The 17,370-nt window shown below is 38.0% G+C and overlaps 1 protein-coding gene across 3 annotated transcripts in view; it reads left to right on the top strand.

The window, feature by feature from the left end:
* The window catches only part of BCAT1 (branched chain amino acid transaminase 1), a 137,469-nt gene that overhangs the window by 63,120 nt on the left and 56,979 nt on the right, over positions 1–17,370 (top strand). For all 3 annotated transcript variants that reach the window (XR_004059618.1, XM_010375452.2, XM_030939161.1), the window contains exons 4-5: positions 4,456–4,566; positions 7,574–7,693. Coding sequence is in view for 2 of the 3 variants with exons in the window: in XM_010375452.2 (XP_010373754.1) it covers positions 4,456–4,566; positions 7,574–7,693 (231 nt within the window). In the remaining variant the exon portion in view is untranslated. The remainder of the gene's footprint in view (positions 1–4,455; positions 4,567–7,573; positions 7,694–17,370) is intronic.

The following is a 17,370-nucleotide window of genomic DNA, read 5'->3' as shown; positions in this document are numbered from 1 at the left end:
GAAGTTAGGAGCCCAATTTTTTTCCACCTATGTATATCCAGTTTTCCCAGGACCATTTAAAAAGACAGTTCTTTCCCCTCTGATATGTCACGATGATACCTTTGTCATGTACACATGAGTTTGCTTCTGGATCTCTGTTTGTGTTCAGTTGTTTTACTTGTCTGCATAAATGCCACAGTCTTGGTCTCTCAGTCATTATAATGAGCCTTGCCTGCTAGGAAAGTTCCTTCCACTTTGTTCTCCAAGAGCGCCTTGGATATTCTTGGTCATTTTCTTTCCGTGTAATTTTTAGATTTGGTTTATCAAGTTGATAAACTTTTGTCGTGCAGTTTGTTAAAAGAAAATAAAATGCCCTAATGTTATTATTTTTTTTTCATTTGGATTACATTGAATACATAAATCAATTTAGGGAAAATCAACATCTTTATAATATTGAGGCTTTTTATCCATGAGCTTGAAATGGCTTCCTACTTTAATAACTTGGTAAAGTTTTATATTTTCCTTATGGATCTTTCACTTCTTTTGTTAGATTTTTCTCCACTTAAGTATTCTATCTTTTAATTCTACTGTAAATAGTGTTTTTATTTTCTAACTGCTGCTATTACATAGGAATATAATTTTGCATCTGGCCAGCTTGCCTAAACAGTTGATTTCAAAAGATTATCTGTCAGATTTTCTGGGCTCTCTATCTCTGTAATTGTATCATCTATGTTTTATGATCTATGACAGTTACATTTTTTCATCTCCAAGCTGATATTTTAAATTTCATTATTCTTGCTTTATACTGGTTGTACATACTTAAAGTGGTTGCAGTAGGCAATTTGTGATGTTCCCAATTTGATAAGGAAAGCCTTTACATTTTACCATTAAGTATAACGTTTATTGCGAGCTTATTATAGCTATTCTTTGTCACTTAGGGAAGTTATCTTTGTTTTTTAGTTGTTATATAGGAAACTTAAAATAATCATAAAAGCTAGTTTAATTTTATCAGATGCATTTGCTACATCTAATGAGATGATCATATAGTTTTTTTTCCCCCATAAACTGTTAATATAATTAATCACATTAATTGAGTTTTTAAAATGTTAAACCAATCTCCATTTCTGGGATAAATTCAACTTGATCATGTTGTATTAGCCTTTTGTATATCTTGCATCTATATTACTGAATGAGATTATCATAATCTTTACTTGTATTTTGAAGCCATGTCATTAAGTGCATACAATTTTTATTAAATTTTTAGTTGACAAATAATTGTATTTATTTATGGAGTACAATATAGTGTTTTGATATATGTTTACATTGTAGAGTGACTAAATCAAGCTAATTAACATACTCATCACTGCACATATTTATCATTTCTTGCGATGAGAACATTTGAAATTTAATCTCTTAGCAGTTTTTAAATATATGATACATTTTATTAACTATAGTCACCATGCTGTCCAATAAGTCTTGAAAACTTTTTCCTCCTGTCTAATTGAAATTTTGTTCCCTTTGACCAACATCTCCCAATTCCCCAACCCCTAGACTCCTCTGGTAACCGCCATTCTACTCTCTACTTCTCTGCTTCCATCATTTTGGCTTTCTCAGTCCACATATAAGTGAGGTCGTGCAGTATTTGTCTTTCTGCACTTGACTTGTTTCACTTAGCATAATGTCCAACAGGTTCCTCATGTCACTGTAAATGACAGAATTTTCTATTTTATAGCTAAATAACATTCCATTGTGTATACATACCACATTTTCTTTATCCATTCATCTGTTGGTGGACAGGTTGCTTCTATATCTTGGCTATTGTGAATAATGCTACAATAAACATGAGAGTACAGATACCTCATACTGATTTCAGTTCCTTTGGATGCGGTCCCCAAACCCTGGGCTATGGACCAGCAGTGGTGTGTGGCCTGTTAGGAACTGGACCGCACAGTAGGAGGTGAGGAGCTGCAAGTGACCATTACCACGTGAGCTCCATCTCATCTCAGATCAGTGGCAGCGTTAGGTTCCCATAGGAGCATGAACCCTATGGCGAACTGTGCATTGCAGGGATCTAGGTTGTGCACCTTTTATGATAATCTAATCCCTGATGATCTGGGGTAGAATAATTTCACTTGGCAAACCTCCCCACGCTCATCCCTGTGTAAAAATTATCTTCCACAAAACTACTCCCTGGTGCCAAAAAGTTGGGGACCTCTGCTTTTGGATATATACCCAGAAGTTGGCTTGCTGAAGCATATGGTAGTTCTATTTTAATTTTAATTTAATTTAGTTTAATTAATTTTTTGCACCTAGGTTGGAGTGCAGTAGTGCAATCATAGCTCACTGCAGCTTCCAATTCCTGACCTCAAGCCATCCTCCCAACTCATCCTCCCAAAGTTCTGGAATTACAGGAATGAGCCATTTCACCCAGCCCTATTTTTAGTTTTTGAAAGAATCTCAATAAGTTTTCCATAATGACTGTATTAATTTACACCACTACCCTCAATGTACAAGGGTTCCCACATCCTCACTAATACTTGTCTTTTATCTTTTTGATAATACTATAAGTATGTATAGTTTTAAAATTATGAAATTTAAATTGAACCTTAGGAAGTTGCCACTCTGTTGCCACGCTGGAATGCAGTGGCGTGATCTCGGCTCACTGCAATCCCCGCCTCCCGGGTTCAAGCAATTCTCCTGGCTCAGCCTCCCAAGTAGCTGGGACTACAGGCACACGCTACCATGCCTGGCTAATTTTTATATTTTTGGTAGAGATGGGTTTCACCATGTTGGCCAGGCTGGTCTCAAACTCCTGACCTCAAGTGATCCAACAGCCTTGGCCTCCCGAAGTGTTGGGATTACAGGTGTGAGCCATCGCACGCAGCCTTGAAGTTGCCTTTTTTATCTTCAGTAGTGCTTCTTGGCTTAAAGTCTTTTATTTTATAAATAATAATGGAACCTTGCCAGTTTTATTTCAGAAAGTGTTTGCAGGCCAGGTGCAGTGGCTCATGCCTGTAATCCCAGCACTTTGGGAGGCCGAGGCAGGCATATCACTTGAGCCCAGGAGCTGAGACCAGCCTGGGCAACATGTCAAAACCTTGTCTCTACAAAAAATACAAAAAATTAACTTGGGCATGGTGGTGCACGCCTGTAGTCCCAGCTACTCTGGAGGCTGAAGTGGGAGGATTGTTTGAACCCAGGGGGTAGAGGTTGCGGTGAGCCAAGATCTTGCCACTGAACTTCATTCACCCTGGGTGACAGAGAAAAACTCTGTCTCAATAAATAAATAAATAAATAATAAACAAGTTTGCATGATATATCTTTTTCTGTCTTTTTAATTCAGATATTGTCAGCTGAGTCCAATCTGACAAACTTATCTTTTAACTGAGGCTTTAGTCCTGTTATATTTAAAAAACTAATAATATATTTGCAGTTAAATACAACATCTAATTTTGTGCTTTTTAATTATACATGATTTGTATTTCTTTTTTTCTCATGTAAGTTTTTAGGGTATACATCTTTAAAGGCCTTACTTTTCATTATCGTTCAGTTTAACTTACTTTCTAATTTCCATTTTTGTTCTGTGACCTATGGTTTATTTAGTCGTGGATTTATTTTCCAAAATATGGATGGTGTCCAGTCATGTTTTTGGTATTGATTTCTGGCTTATCTTGTGGTTGAAAAATGTGTGAATTCTACAGCTGGTCTCTGTAAGAATTCTCTCTATGTCAGTTAGGGAAGTTTGTTGTTCCTATCGTTCATATCTTCCATATCTTTACTAAGGTTTAGCCTGTTTGTTCTATAAATTACTTAGAGAACCTGTGTTAAATTCTCCCACTAAAATTATTGATTTTTCTCTTTTCTCTGTATTTATCAGTATGTATCTACTGAAGTCTTTTCAAATCCCTGCTCAGTGGTTTGTTCAGTACAGCACTTTGTTTGAGGGAGGTGACATGGCCCAACATAGTGTGGTCTTGAGCTGCCTGATTTCTGTGATTTAGGGACTGAACCAGCTCTGGTCACATCTGGATTATCTACTGTCCAGCATTCAAATGAACAAGATTAAATGAAAGGATATGGGGGTACTCTTTGGGGGCCACGGTGCCACAAGGCCTTTGGTTTCAATGTCCATTGCCTAGGGAATTAACCTGTGCTGCGTGATTTTAGATGTTTTCTTCTTGCTCTCTTAAATAACGCCTAAATGTGTTACTCAGCAGTGTGGCTCCTGCTAAGCAGAAGAGAACTCAGAATTCCTACCAAATTCTGATAATAAAACAACTTTCCACCACCTCAACCATTGTTTTTACCAGTCCAGTCAACTGTTAGCTTTCCTGGATTCAATGATCTCAAGTTGAGGTCAAGGTCAACAGCTTTATGGGATGAATAATATGAGCGCCCATAGGAAAGTCAGTCTCTTGAACGCAGGGATTGTTTTCTTGTAGTTACCCTCTAAGATTTTTTCTGTTTTATCTCCAGTTATTTGAAGGATTGAAGGCATTTCGAGGAGTAGATAATAAAATTCGACTGTTTCGGCCAAACCTCAACATGGATAGAATGTATCGATCTGCTGTGAGGGCAACTCTGCCGGTATGTAAATGTAGGAGTTTCTTTTGTGTTCCTTTTAATGTAACGAGTCACGTTGTTGACCACCAAATATTAATTTCTGAATAGTTAAATATTCAGTACAAACCATATGAACCGTATGAACATTAACATTATTTCTGATCTACTTTAGTTAGGTAAAAATACAAGAAAATGGCCGGGCACGGTGGTTCACTCCTATAATCCCAGCACTCTGGGAGACTGAGGTGGGCAGATCACTTGAAATCAGGAATTCGAGACAGCCTGGCCAACATGGTGAAACCCCATGTCTGCCAAAAATACAAAAATTAGCCGGGTTTGGTGGCACATGCCTGTGGTCTGTTCTACTTGGGTGGCTGAGGCATGAGAATTGCTTGAACCTGGGAGGTGGAGGCTGCAGTGAGCCAAGATAATCACATCACTGCCCTCCAGCCTGAGCCACAAAACGAGACTCTGTCAAAACCAAACCAAAACAAAACAAAACAAATAAAAAAACCAAGAACATAATACCATTTGGCAATTCCACAATTTTTTTAATCAGTGTCTGTGGGGGATTCATATGCATGTGAGAGATGAAAGAATAAGGAAGAAAAATCTATCTCAAACTAAAATAACATGTGAAGACCACATGAAATTAATATTGAAAATGGAAAATATGGTGTGCAGCACAGGTAATTTGGGGATATTTTGCCTAATTGCTTTAGATGCTAGCAAGATATAGTAACTTAATTATTTCGATATTTTATCTTAAGTAATGTTTTGAGATAAAAAGATACCAAAAACAGTTTCTCATGGCCATTGAATCGTGGCTGTCACAGTTTGTTATGGAGCAGAAATCATTGTAAGATGGCTTAGATTTTTTTTTTTTTTTTTTTTTGAGACAGTCTTGCTCTGTCATCCAAGCTGTAGTGCAGTGGCACCATCTCGGCTCACTACAACCTCTACCTCCCGGGTTCAAGTGATTCTTGTGCCTTAGGCTCCTTAGTAGCTGGGATTACAGGTGCATGCAGCCATGCTCAGCTAATTTTTTATTTTTTATTCTTAGTGGAGACATGATTTCACCATGTTAGCCAGTCTGGTGTTGAACTCCTGGCCTCAAGTGATCTGCCTGCCTCTGCTTCCCAAAATGCTGGGGTAACAGGCGTGAGCCACCGTGCTCAGCTTCGGGAATTTAGCCCAAGCTACGCATTCAGGAAGCCCGAGGACAGCTAAATCCAAGTGCTCTTCATTCCTCTGCCTATTTTTGTAACCCGCATTTCACCCACCTCCTTTGGAGGCCATAATATAATAGCAGAGGGGAAATTAAGTAAATTCTTTGGACTTAGGTCATAGTTTCGCTCTTCTACCCATTACAGCTAGATCACTGGGAAAAAATCTTTAAAATGGGGCCAGAAGGAAAGGGAAGTAATATTTGTTAGACATCAATTTTGCTACCAACTGTGTTATGTGGTTTCACAATCCTTATCTGTGTAATCACAGCAGTAAGGCATTGCTAAGAAGGTTGTTGTACAGTTTATTAGTGCCTTTGTACAGAGAAGAAAACAGTCCAGAGAGATTAAATGACTTGTCTGAAGTCACACAGAGCAAACGGACAGGGCAAGAAATTAGATCCAGAGTTTTTTTATTCGTGATAAAGTTCTCTTCTCACTGAATTCTATCTCTAGACAGCAATACCAGGGGCCGAAGCAGGTGCTATAGGGTTCACCTATGTGATGGCAGTCCCAGTTTCTATAACATTACTATACTACTATTGCTGTTACAGGTTAATATTTAAATAGACAGATTCTGACATTGTGAACTTTACTCAGATGCTTATGACTGACTCATTTCTACCTTAGGTAACCCATCACATCTCTGAAAGTATGTTTCTCTGCCTTGGAAGTGAGCAGAGACTATTTAAATTATTTTATAAAGTATCACCCATCTAGTAGATGTATTTTTTTTCTTTAGAAATGAAGTGTTCTTTGCGTTTGCCCATTTTCCTATTGGCTTATCTATCTCTTCACTGACTTTGGGGATATCCAAATATATATATCAGTTAAAATCTTTTGTTGATCATGCTACCAATAACTTCACCCTGTTTGTTGCTTTCACATCTTTTGAAGAATAGAAGTCCTTAAGTTTCAAATAGTCACATTTTATCCATTTTTTCCTTTATGATTTGTGTTTTACAACTCCTACTTAGGAATCCTTTCCTACCTTAAGATCACAGAGATATTTTGTGCTTTTTAATAAAAGTCTTAGTATTTTGTCACATTTAAGTATATCATCCAATCAGAATTGATTTGGGGATATGGTAAGAGGTAGGGATCTAATTTCTTATCTTTCACATGTAGATGGCTCATCATCCCATCACAATTTTTGGGGGAAAATCACAGAAAAAATGGTTTGGTTTTATTATTACTTAAAAAGTTTTTTATTGGTACTATAAATTTACATATTTATGAGGTACATGTGATGTTTTCGTGCATGCATATAATGTGTAATGATTAGAATAAATATGAAATAAATAAATAAAAATTGGGCCGGGTTCAGTGGCTCACGCCTGTGATCCCAGCACTTTGGGAAGCTGAGGTGGGTGGATCACGAGGTCAGGGGTTCGAGACCAGCCTGACCAACATGGTGAAACCCCATCTCTACTAAAAATACAAAAATTAGCTTGGCGTGGTGGCTGGCACCTGTAATCCCAGCTACTCAGGAGGCTGAGACAGGAGAATTTCTTGAACCCAGGAGGCGGAGGTTGCAGTGAGCCGAGATCACGCCACTGCACTCCAGCCTGGGCAACAGAGCAAGACTCCATCTAAAATAAATAAAGAAAGAAAGAAAGAAAGAAAAATAAAAATAAATTAGGATAATTAGGATATCCATCACTTCAAACGTTTCTTATTTCTTTGTGTTGGGATTATTATTACTTTTTTTTTTTTTTGACAGTCTAAATGCTTCAGTGAGGATCATTTATTATTGTCACATTATGAGAAAATTCTGTCATTTGTTATGTTTTTCATTCTTTCAGGTATTTGACAAAGAAGAGCTCTTAGAGTGTATTCAACAGCTCGTGAAATTGGATCAAGAATGGGTCCCATATTCAACATCTGCTAGTCTGTATATTCGTCCTACATTCATCGGAACTGAGGTGCAAACTGACTCCTTATTTTGGTACTTTGCTGGGCAAGTTATTACTGGAGGTAGCAAACATTTTCTGTAAAGAGCCAAACAGTAAACATTTTTTGGCTTTGTGGCCATATAATTTCTAATAAGAAATTAGATCCCTACCTTTTACTGTACCCCAAAATCAATTATAATTCGATTGTATACTTAAATGTGACAAAATACTAAGACTTTTATTAAGAAATACAAAATATCTCTGTGACCTTAGGTAGGAAATGAATTTTTTTTTTTTTTTTGAGACAAGGTGTCTCTCTGTTTTTATTTTTATTTTAATTTTTTCCCACTTTGTCACTTAGGCTGTGGTGCACTGATGTGATCATGGCTGACTGCAGCCTTGACCTCCTGGGCTCAAGTGATCCTCCTGCCTCAGCTTCCCTAGTAACTAGTACTACAGGCATGTGCCACCATGCCTAGCTAATCTTTAAATTTTTTATAGAGATGATGTCTCACTCTATTGTCCTGGCTGGTCTCAAACTCCTGGCCTCTAGCAATCCTCCCACCTTGGCCTCCCAAAGTGCTGGGATTAGAGGCGTGAGCCACTTCACCTGACCAGAAAGAATTCTTAAACTCTGCCATTTCAGTACTAAAGCAGCCACAGACAGCACATAAATGAATAAATGCAGTGCTGTTTGCCTTGCCCGATTAAGACTAGTCATGATATTCTAAGTTTACAAGTGCAGTGCCTCCCATTGTGGCAGCACTTCTCTGAGGTAGAAATGGTTTTAAAATTTCGGGGAGGGAGAGCTGCTACTTTTCATTTTCCTAAAGTCTTGGAATTACTTGGCACGGAGTGAGAATGGAGAAAAATGGTGAAAATAAAGTTCACATATAAAAATGGTGAAAATAAAGTTCACAGTGGGAGTTACGGAAGGAAATTGAAGAGCTGGGATGATAGGTTTAAATAACATGACCTTATGATTTCCTGGTGGGTCACAGTCTCTTAATTGGGTGCCCTTGTGAACAAAGGCATGGATTGGGTATGCCTGGAGGGGCCAAGGCCTTTTGAGTGGATGAGTGTATTTGTATGAAGACCCTTTATTGTCTCTGGTATCTGCTAGGCAGGGGTGGCTTGAGAATGGGTGATATTGAGGGATAATTGATGGAAGGAGATTGCATGTGGCTGGCAGGTAAAGAGAGTGGGAACATATGGAGACATTCGGAGTAAGAGAGTGAGATGGTGCTTTTGTTATAGCCTAGCCATTCTGTTCTCTACTAAGTGTTGTAGGGTTACCAGGTTTTCTACGAGGCTGTATGAATGCACAAGGTAGAGAGATATATAGGGCCAAGGAATAAATACCGAAATGTTTTCTTTGGTATCCTTGGTACCTTTCGAAAGCCTTTTAAGGATCTAGATAACAAATTTTGTGAATTTCAGTCTGACAAGTTTTAAAGAATAGGGACAATTTTAAAGTCATCTACTTTAATAAGTTTTTTGACATTTTAAGAAAATTGAACCCCCTTTTTTTTTTCCAACTTTTAAGTTCCAGGGTACTTGTGCAGGTGTGTTATATAGGTAAACGTGTGCCATAGTGGTTTGCTGCACAGATCAACCCATCACCTATTAAGCTCAGCATCCATTAGCTATTCTTTCTGATGCTCTCCCTCCTCATGCCCCTCCCGACAGGCCCCAGTGTGTGCGACTTCCTGCATGTATCCATGTGTTCTCATTGTTCAGCTCCCACTTATAAGTGAGAACATGTGATGTTTGGCTTTCTTTTAATACTATTTTTAACTTTATGATAGGAAGAAGTACTTTTTAAAGTTGGTTGAAACATTGTTACTGATCTAAAGCACTACCTTCCAGTTATTCTGAGGTACTTTTTCAGTCTAAGATCTGATACTTTTTTTTTTTTTTTTTTTTTGTTTGAGACCGAGTCTTGCTCTGCCACCCAGGCTGGAGTGCAGTGGCCGGATCTCAGCTCACGGCAAGCTCCGCCTCCCGGGTTTACGCCATTCTCCTGCCTCAGGCTCCCGAGTAGCTGGGACTACAGGCGCCCGCCTCGTCGCCCGGCTAGTTTTTTGTATTTTTTTAAGTAGAGACAGGGTTTCACCGTATTAGCCAGGATGGTCTCGATCTCCTGACCTCGTGATCCGCCCGTCTCGGCCTCCCAAAGTGCTGGGATTACAGGCTTGAGCCACCGCGCCCGGCCAGATCTGATACTCCTATTCCTGGTTTGTTGAGAATTTTTGTCATGAATGGATGTTGGATTTTTGTCAATTGCTTTTTCTGAATCTCTTGACATGATTATGTGGTTTTATACTTTATTACATTATTGATGAATGAATTATATCAATTTATTTTTGGATGTTAAATCAACCTTACTTTCCTAAGCTAAATCCTACTTGGTCATTGTGAATAATCTGTTTTTTTATCTTGCTGTATTCAGTTTGCTAATATTTTAATAATTTTTGTGTCACTGTTCATGAAATATATTGATCTAGTTTTCTTTTTTCTTTCTTCTTCTTTTTTTTTTTTTTACATCTCCCTCCTCTTCCTCTTGATCTAGTTTTCTAATACAGCTGCACTCCAACTTACAATGGTCCTACTTAGGATTTTTTGACTGTATGATGGTGTGAAAACAATATGAGTTCAGTAGAAACTTACTTTGAGTACACGTACCATTCTGTTTTTATACTTTTAGTACGTATTCAATAAATTATGTGATATAATCAATATTTTATTATAAAATAATACAGTTTTAGATGATTCTGCCCTACCATAGGCTAATATAACTGTTCCGAGCACATATAAGATAGGATAAGCTAAGCTATGATGGATGTTTGGTAGGGTAGGTGTATTAAATGCATTTTCACCTTAAGGATATTTTCAACTTAGGAAGAGTTTATTGACTTGTAACCCCATCACAAGTTGAGGAACATCTATGTATCTAACGCTATGATTTAGTAAATTCTTTAGACTGCCAAAATCCTATAATCTAGAGTTAGACAAGATCTTAAATCAGGTTTTGTGGTCCATCTTGTAGTCGTGATCATTCTCACTATTAGGGAATTCTTAACTTTTGCATTTGAATCACTGAGGTGTTATTTAAAATACACATATGGAATCTAATCCCCAGAGACTCTGAGGAGATCTGGTGAGCAATTCTGATGCCTGCCCACATTCAAGAATCTTAGCACAAAAGCCCTGCCAAGTGATTCTCTTTCACTATACACTCTATGAACTTATGTACTTGAACATACTTTGGACCTCAAAATCAATAATTTTAAAAAATCAGCTTCCTAAGTTGTGAGGTAAGAGTTGAAGGAAATAAGGAACATCGTCTGGGGAGTCAACATTATTAATATTTGGTGGTATATTTATATCAACTATCATTTTCTAATTAATGATATAGGCAGAATAAACCATCACTTGTGATTCAGAAAGAAACATGATACAAATAACATTCAGTAATGTATATGGATTTAAATAGTTCTGCCCCCACAGATGTTACACAATTTATGTTGGTAATGATCATTCATTAGGTTTTCATGGTGGCTACATTTGATATGTGAAGTACTGGCTGGAAGACTGGGGCTAGTAGCTCCAGGTTTGCTGGGATTCTTTCATCAGAGATGACTAGCTTTTGCTTGTGTTTTTAACGTTACTTGTTTTTATGATGGGTATATCCTGTCATTGTCTTCATAGAATAATTACAAGCTCAACTCTGTGTCAGTTATGTTCTTGTTTTTGTTTTTGTTTTTTTTGTTTATTTTGGTCTTGTCTTGCTTTTGGCTGACTTCTATGTGTTTTTCTTTCATGTCCTTTTCATAGTTAGATTAACTGGGTCTTACGTCCAAAAGATATTTTGATTTCTTTGAATGAATAAATCTATGTTAGGCTACTGTATTAAGTTTTATAAATACCTAGTTGATCACTTGTGTCCGGTCTCTATTCCCTGGTATGGTAGTCACTGTGTATATAGAACATTGAGGATTCTATAATGGACACAATTGTATTGGGCCCCAGCCCAGACTCAAATCTAAATGTGTAGAGCCAGGATCAGAGACTCTGCATTCAACAAACGCTCCAGAGATTTCACAACCACTTTTAAAGGAATCACCATCCCAAACCTTGTTAAGGAATGAAATATATGTCTGCCAGTAATTTCAGTGCTTTAAATCATTGAAAGCTGAACTTTTAATGGCACCAAAGTGGAAATATTTATGTAATTGAAAACTAAATTTCGTCCTAATGGCAGTGATGAGTTCACTTCCATAGGCCCTGATACGGTAGTCTAATATTATTGTTTTTCACACTAAATAAGATTCAGTCGCTGCCATATAATTAGGGACTGGCTCTGCTACTGGACTTAAAATATTTCATTATGTTTGCTAAGCTCTGCCTCTTTACATGTTTTATAGTTAACTGATCCTTCATTTTTATTTTATTTTATTTTATTTTATTTTATTTTATTTTATTTTATTTATTTTTGAGACAGAGACTCGTTGGGTTGCTCAGGCTGGAGTGCAATGGTACAATCTTGGCTCATTGCAACCTCTGCTTCCTGGGTTCAAGTGTTTCTCCTGCCTCAGCTTCCTGAGTAGCTGGGTCTACAGATGCGTGCCACCATGCCCAGCTAATTTTTGTACTTTTAGTATAGACGGGGTTTCACTGTGTTAGCCAGTCTGGTCTCGAACACCTGACCTCAGGGGATCTGCCCACTTTGGCCTCCCAAAGTGCTGGATTACAGGCATGAGCCACCATGCTCAGCCCCCTTCGTCTTTAATAGTCTTCATAGATACATACTTGTTGTACCAATGTTTTTGTGCAGTTCCTCATGATCAATAATTAAAACAATTACTAAAATCCTTAGAGATTTATGATGATAATAAACAGAAGTGTGTATTACTGAAACATGTTTAATTAACTGTTCATATATAACCAATGAGTAGGGATTGTCAATTAAAAATGCCAGGCTACCAGTGTGTGGAAAGTTGAAGAAAAAAACAACCTGAAATTCAGAATACTCCAAAATCTGAAACTTTTTGAGCACTGACATGACGCTCAATGAAAATACTCATTGGAGCATTTCAGATTTCATTTTTTCAGATTAGGGATGCTGAATTGGTAAGCGTAATGCAGATTAATCCAAAATCTGAAAAAAATCCCAAATCAAAAACAGTTTTGGTCAGAAGCTTTTTGGATAAGGGATAGTCCAAGCTTTTTGGACTGAAGCTTTTTGGATAAGGTATATCCTATAATACATAAATACATAATACAGGATAATAACTGACCTGAATGTATAGCATCAGTATGGTACACAAATATTTAAATCCATGTACTTTGTTGGTTGTTATATTATATAAACTTCTTGTAAAAAGTTTAGAGAGTAAAATCATTCACATTACCAAAAGATTTCTCATATTTATAAAAAGGATTATAGTAGCATTTAAATCAGTATCTCCTAAAGTATTTATTTATGGGTTGTTAAATCTAAAAGAGAAGCTACAGGCTGGAGGGCTCTAAACTACTGCTGATTACATATCAGTTGGGAATTAAGAGAAAATCTCAAATCATAATATTTAAATAAAAAACATTTACATGAATGATTTCTAAATTTTCACTTTACTAGAGAAGAAACTAAAATTACATGACTGTCATGTTCAATATTGGATACCTAACAGCACTGCATCCAAAGAAGCCAGCTTTTGCTGATTTTAACCTCGCTCTGTTTAGTAACTCCATGCAAGTGCAGTGGTATAAACACACAGACCCAGACCTTTATTTCCTCGGGGATTGTGGTAAGTGTAGAGGTGCCTTGACCATAGTCAATAGCAGAAATATGCACAACCACAAGCTCTGAAATTCCATTTGATGGTCGCTCTTAACCTTCCACTTTTTAGGCATATCTCAGTCCCATTTCATCCCACTCTCTCCATTTGGGAGGTGGTAGAGTGAGACAATACTAAACTATACCAGGAGAATAAGTGTCTTTGAAAAAGGTAGAATCTGATGCTAGAGATAGCCCTGGAAACTGTCAGGAGTTAGCCCACGCAGCACCTGTGACCAGATCCCAGGCTATCCACCGCAGATTTGCTAGCTATTTGACTTTTTCAAATATACTGTATTTGACTTTTTCAAATATACTCAAAGACAAGCTGACTTTGGCTAATGCAGAGGTTGATTAATTCCTCAAATTCAGTAAACTTTATACTCCTATGCTTAGATTGTCCATAAGTATGTTTCTGGAGTTGAGCTCAACTAGAAAGAAGCTGTCTGCATTTAGTTAATACCAGCACTGGATGCACACAATACAATTTGAATAATGTAGAGCAACATTTTAATCATCTCTCATAAGCAGTTCCCCCATTTGCAACTTCCTGGGAAATCTTTCATTATGAAATGTTCATTAGAAGTCCCATTTTAAAACCCTGCTGCCATTTTGTGAGTAGGCAGAAGAAAGGCTGGAGATCAGATTTGTCAGTCTCAAATGGTTCACTCCTTCATTTCTGGTTCACTCCACAGGGAGCTTAAGGACATGTGCATTTCATAGACATGCCTTTCTTTTCCTTTTATCACCTTGTTTTAAATCTTAAGATTGCACATACAATTCAGCCTGTAATCATATCAATTCCCATGAAAAATATTTTCTTTATTAACTGCCTCTATTTGTGCTTTTACATCTAATCATCTTTTTCCTTCACAATTAGTTTCTATGAACAGAAGAATCTGAAAGATTTAAAGACTAGTTAGCACAGCAGCAATTTATAAATCATTAATTTGGGTACTGTCCTTACCTTTAATGTATTCTTTTTCATAGTCCTATTTGAAATACATATACATATATATATTCCATTGTTTATAAACAATATTCAGTTTTATTTGCATAACTCAATATATTTTATATTAACAGCTCCCTTTTAGTGTCTTGAGACATCGAGTCTGTTTTTAGAGATACAGCCTATATGCCTTAATTTTAGCCTGTTACAGTCAGCGTATTATTATCTGGCCACTCTTACCAGTGAGTACCATCTTGAGGCCGTTCTTGCTCATTTCAGCTTTTACAGGGGATGTTTTTTACTCTTTGGAGTTTTGGTACACCAGGTTATTAATTATGCTCCTCGTTCTTGGTACCTCCATCATGGAGCATATAAAGTCCCTCTCTTTGTTTTATTCCCTTCTGTCTTCATTCACCAGTCTCATTTCCTCTCTCTCCACTAGAAATCATTCTCATGTATCAGATTCATATTATTTTGGCTTTTATGTGTTTTTAAAAATCTCATCGCTTTTTATACATGTAATTTTAATTTATGTAAATGAATTTGTCTTACAGATTTCATCGTGTTTCTTCCCTTTTCTGCCCAGCACTGTGTGTTCCATTTCTATCCAGTCTACTATGTGGACAGCAAGTCCATCATTTCTGACTGCTGCATAGTTCATGATGTGAGGCATCTTTCACATTGCATCCCGGTTCCCTAACTGGAATCCCAATTTCCTGCTACCTCACACAATACTCCAGTGAACAGCTGGAAAATCATACAACCCAAGGAATTATTGAAAGTGATTATATCCCAGCAAAAGGCCCAGGTCCATCTTACACTTCCACCCCAGTAAGGTACTGCTACTTTTCAGGAATGGCCTGGTCTCCTTGGTGAAAATGGCATTTGCTCTGTTCTCATCACTGTCCCCTGGCATCTGAAGTGACCCCACGTGTCAGGCACTGTGCTCAGTGCTTTCCATGCACTAACTCTGATAACAATCTTTTTTTTTTTTTTTTTTTCCTTTTTTTGAGACAGAGTCTCCCTCTGTTGCCCAGGCTAGAGTGCAGTTGCATGATCTCAGCTCACTGCAACCTCCACCTCCTGAATTCAGGCGATTCTCCCACCTTAGCCTCCCCAGTAGCTGGGACTACTGGCATGCACCACTGCACTGGGCTAATTTTTGTATTTTTGGTAGAGACGGGGTTTTACCATGTTGGCCAGGCTGGTCTTGAACTCCTGACCTCAGGTGACCCACTCGGCCTCCCAAAGTGCTGGGATTGCAGGCATGAACCACTAAGCCCGGCCTGATAGTACTCTTGTGAGCAGGTGCTGCTGCACTATTTTAGGGATGTGGAATTGAGGTCCAAAGAGGTGAAATAAGAGCCTGTATGCTCTTAACCTCCATCCTGCAACATCTCTTATATGTCATTGCCTGTATTAAGTCTAGGGATACTGTGCTGAGCAAAAACTATCTTCTTGCTTTCACAGAGCTTGGTGTCTGGCAGGGAGTCAGACTTTCATAATATAAACTCACTAAATGAGTGCATATTGATGGCGGTCACTGCTGTGAAGAAGTGGAAGTGGTTAGCATGGAAACATAGCCCTGATGGAGTGACTAAGTTCTTTCCCATCTCATTCTACTATGTCTACTTTCATCTCTACTTTTTTCTTTTCTGAGCTATCAGCTTTCTTGCTCTCAAATATATTTGATGTATTTAACCAGATTTTATATATTGTATTATGTATTTTATAACATGTGTATATATCATATAACATATATACATACATACACACAGCCAGTGAAATCTCAAGTTCAATTACAATGCTTCTAAGTTTAGGACATCCATTTTCATTTTGGCAGAGAAAATATCTGGTAAAAAATTCGAGCAGAACCAAAGGTATACAATAGATGGGAAGTTTCCTTTTCACTCGCACACTCTCATTTCAATCCAGGGTTCTACAAGCAATTCCTATTGCCAGCTTTTCTTATACCCTTTCAGAAATACACACACATACACGCGCACACAGAGACACACACACACCCCCTTACATGTATTTGTATGTTATCTCTCTTTTTACAAAATTGGCAGTGATTCTTTGTCCTGTTTTTGCCACTACTCAAAAATTTTAAAACAAATGCCCATACACATACAATTTAAAGAAAAGAATGAAAGTGAAAATCTGTGGACCCAGCACATCATTAAGATGAGAGCATGATGGGTACAATGGAAAGGCTTTGTGTACCTTTCTCCTTTGCCTCCCTTCCCTCTCCAATAGAGTCAGCCATGTTGGGGGTTATAGCAGTTCCTTCTTTGTGTCCCCCCATCTCCCTTCTGGTGTGGCATTCTGTTTTACTACAGATGGACATTTTGGCAGACATATGTAGTTGCTTCTCTTTGGTATTTACCTAGGAGCTGAATTGCTGGGTCACAGGGTGTGTGTATGTTTCGCTTTAGTAGATACTGCTGTTGTAGGACTTTCTCCTTAGTTTAGCTAAAGATGGGGTCCTTGTCCCACGGCCATGAAAAATTAGGCTCGCAGGCAATTTGAAAGGTGAGAATAATGGAATCTATTGGAAAAAAAGGGACACAGGGACTCTCCACAAAGCCAGGGTCCTGCTAGTGTGCTTCTTGCCTTGCAGATTGTATCCCAGGTACCACCCAGGAAGAGGAGGGGCCAGGCTCCTCCCCACTCTGAATGGTGTGAACGTCTCTGGCTCCCCAGTGTGCAATCCTCCAGGTGTGCAGGCCGGTTGGAGTTTCTCTGGGGACCCCTTCCCACCTGGCTCTCTCACTGCCAAACTCCCAAAGTGCTTATACCAGTTTACTCTCCCGCCAGTGGTGTATGTATTTGCTTCGTTTCTTTGCCAATACCGATCCTGTCTTACTAACTTTCTCATTCTGATGTGTACAGTCTTGTGTTATTTGTCGTTTAATTTCC

The sequence above is a fragment of the Rhinopithecus roxellana genome, chromosome 10 (assembly GCF_007565055.1).
Source record: "Rhinopithecus roxellana isolate Shanxi Qingling chromosome 10, ASM756505v1, whole genome shotgun sequence".
NCBI lineage: Eukaryota > Metazoa > Chordata > Mammalia > Primates > Cercopithecidae > Rhinopithecus > Rhinopithecus roxellana.
The sequence above is the reverse complement of the archived record's forward strand: the minus strand, read 5'-3'. Positions and strand labels throughout refer to the sequence as shown.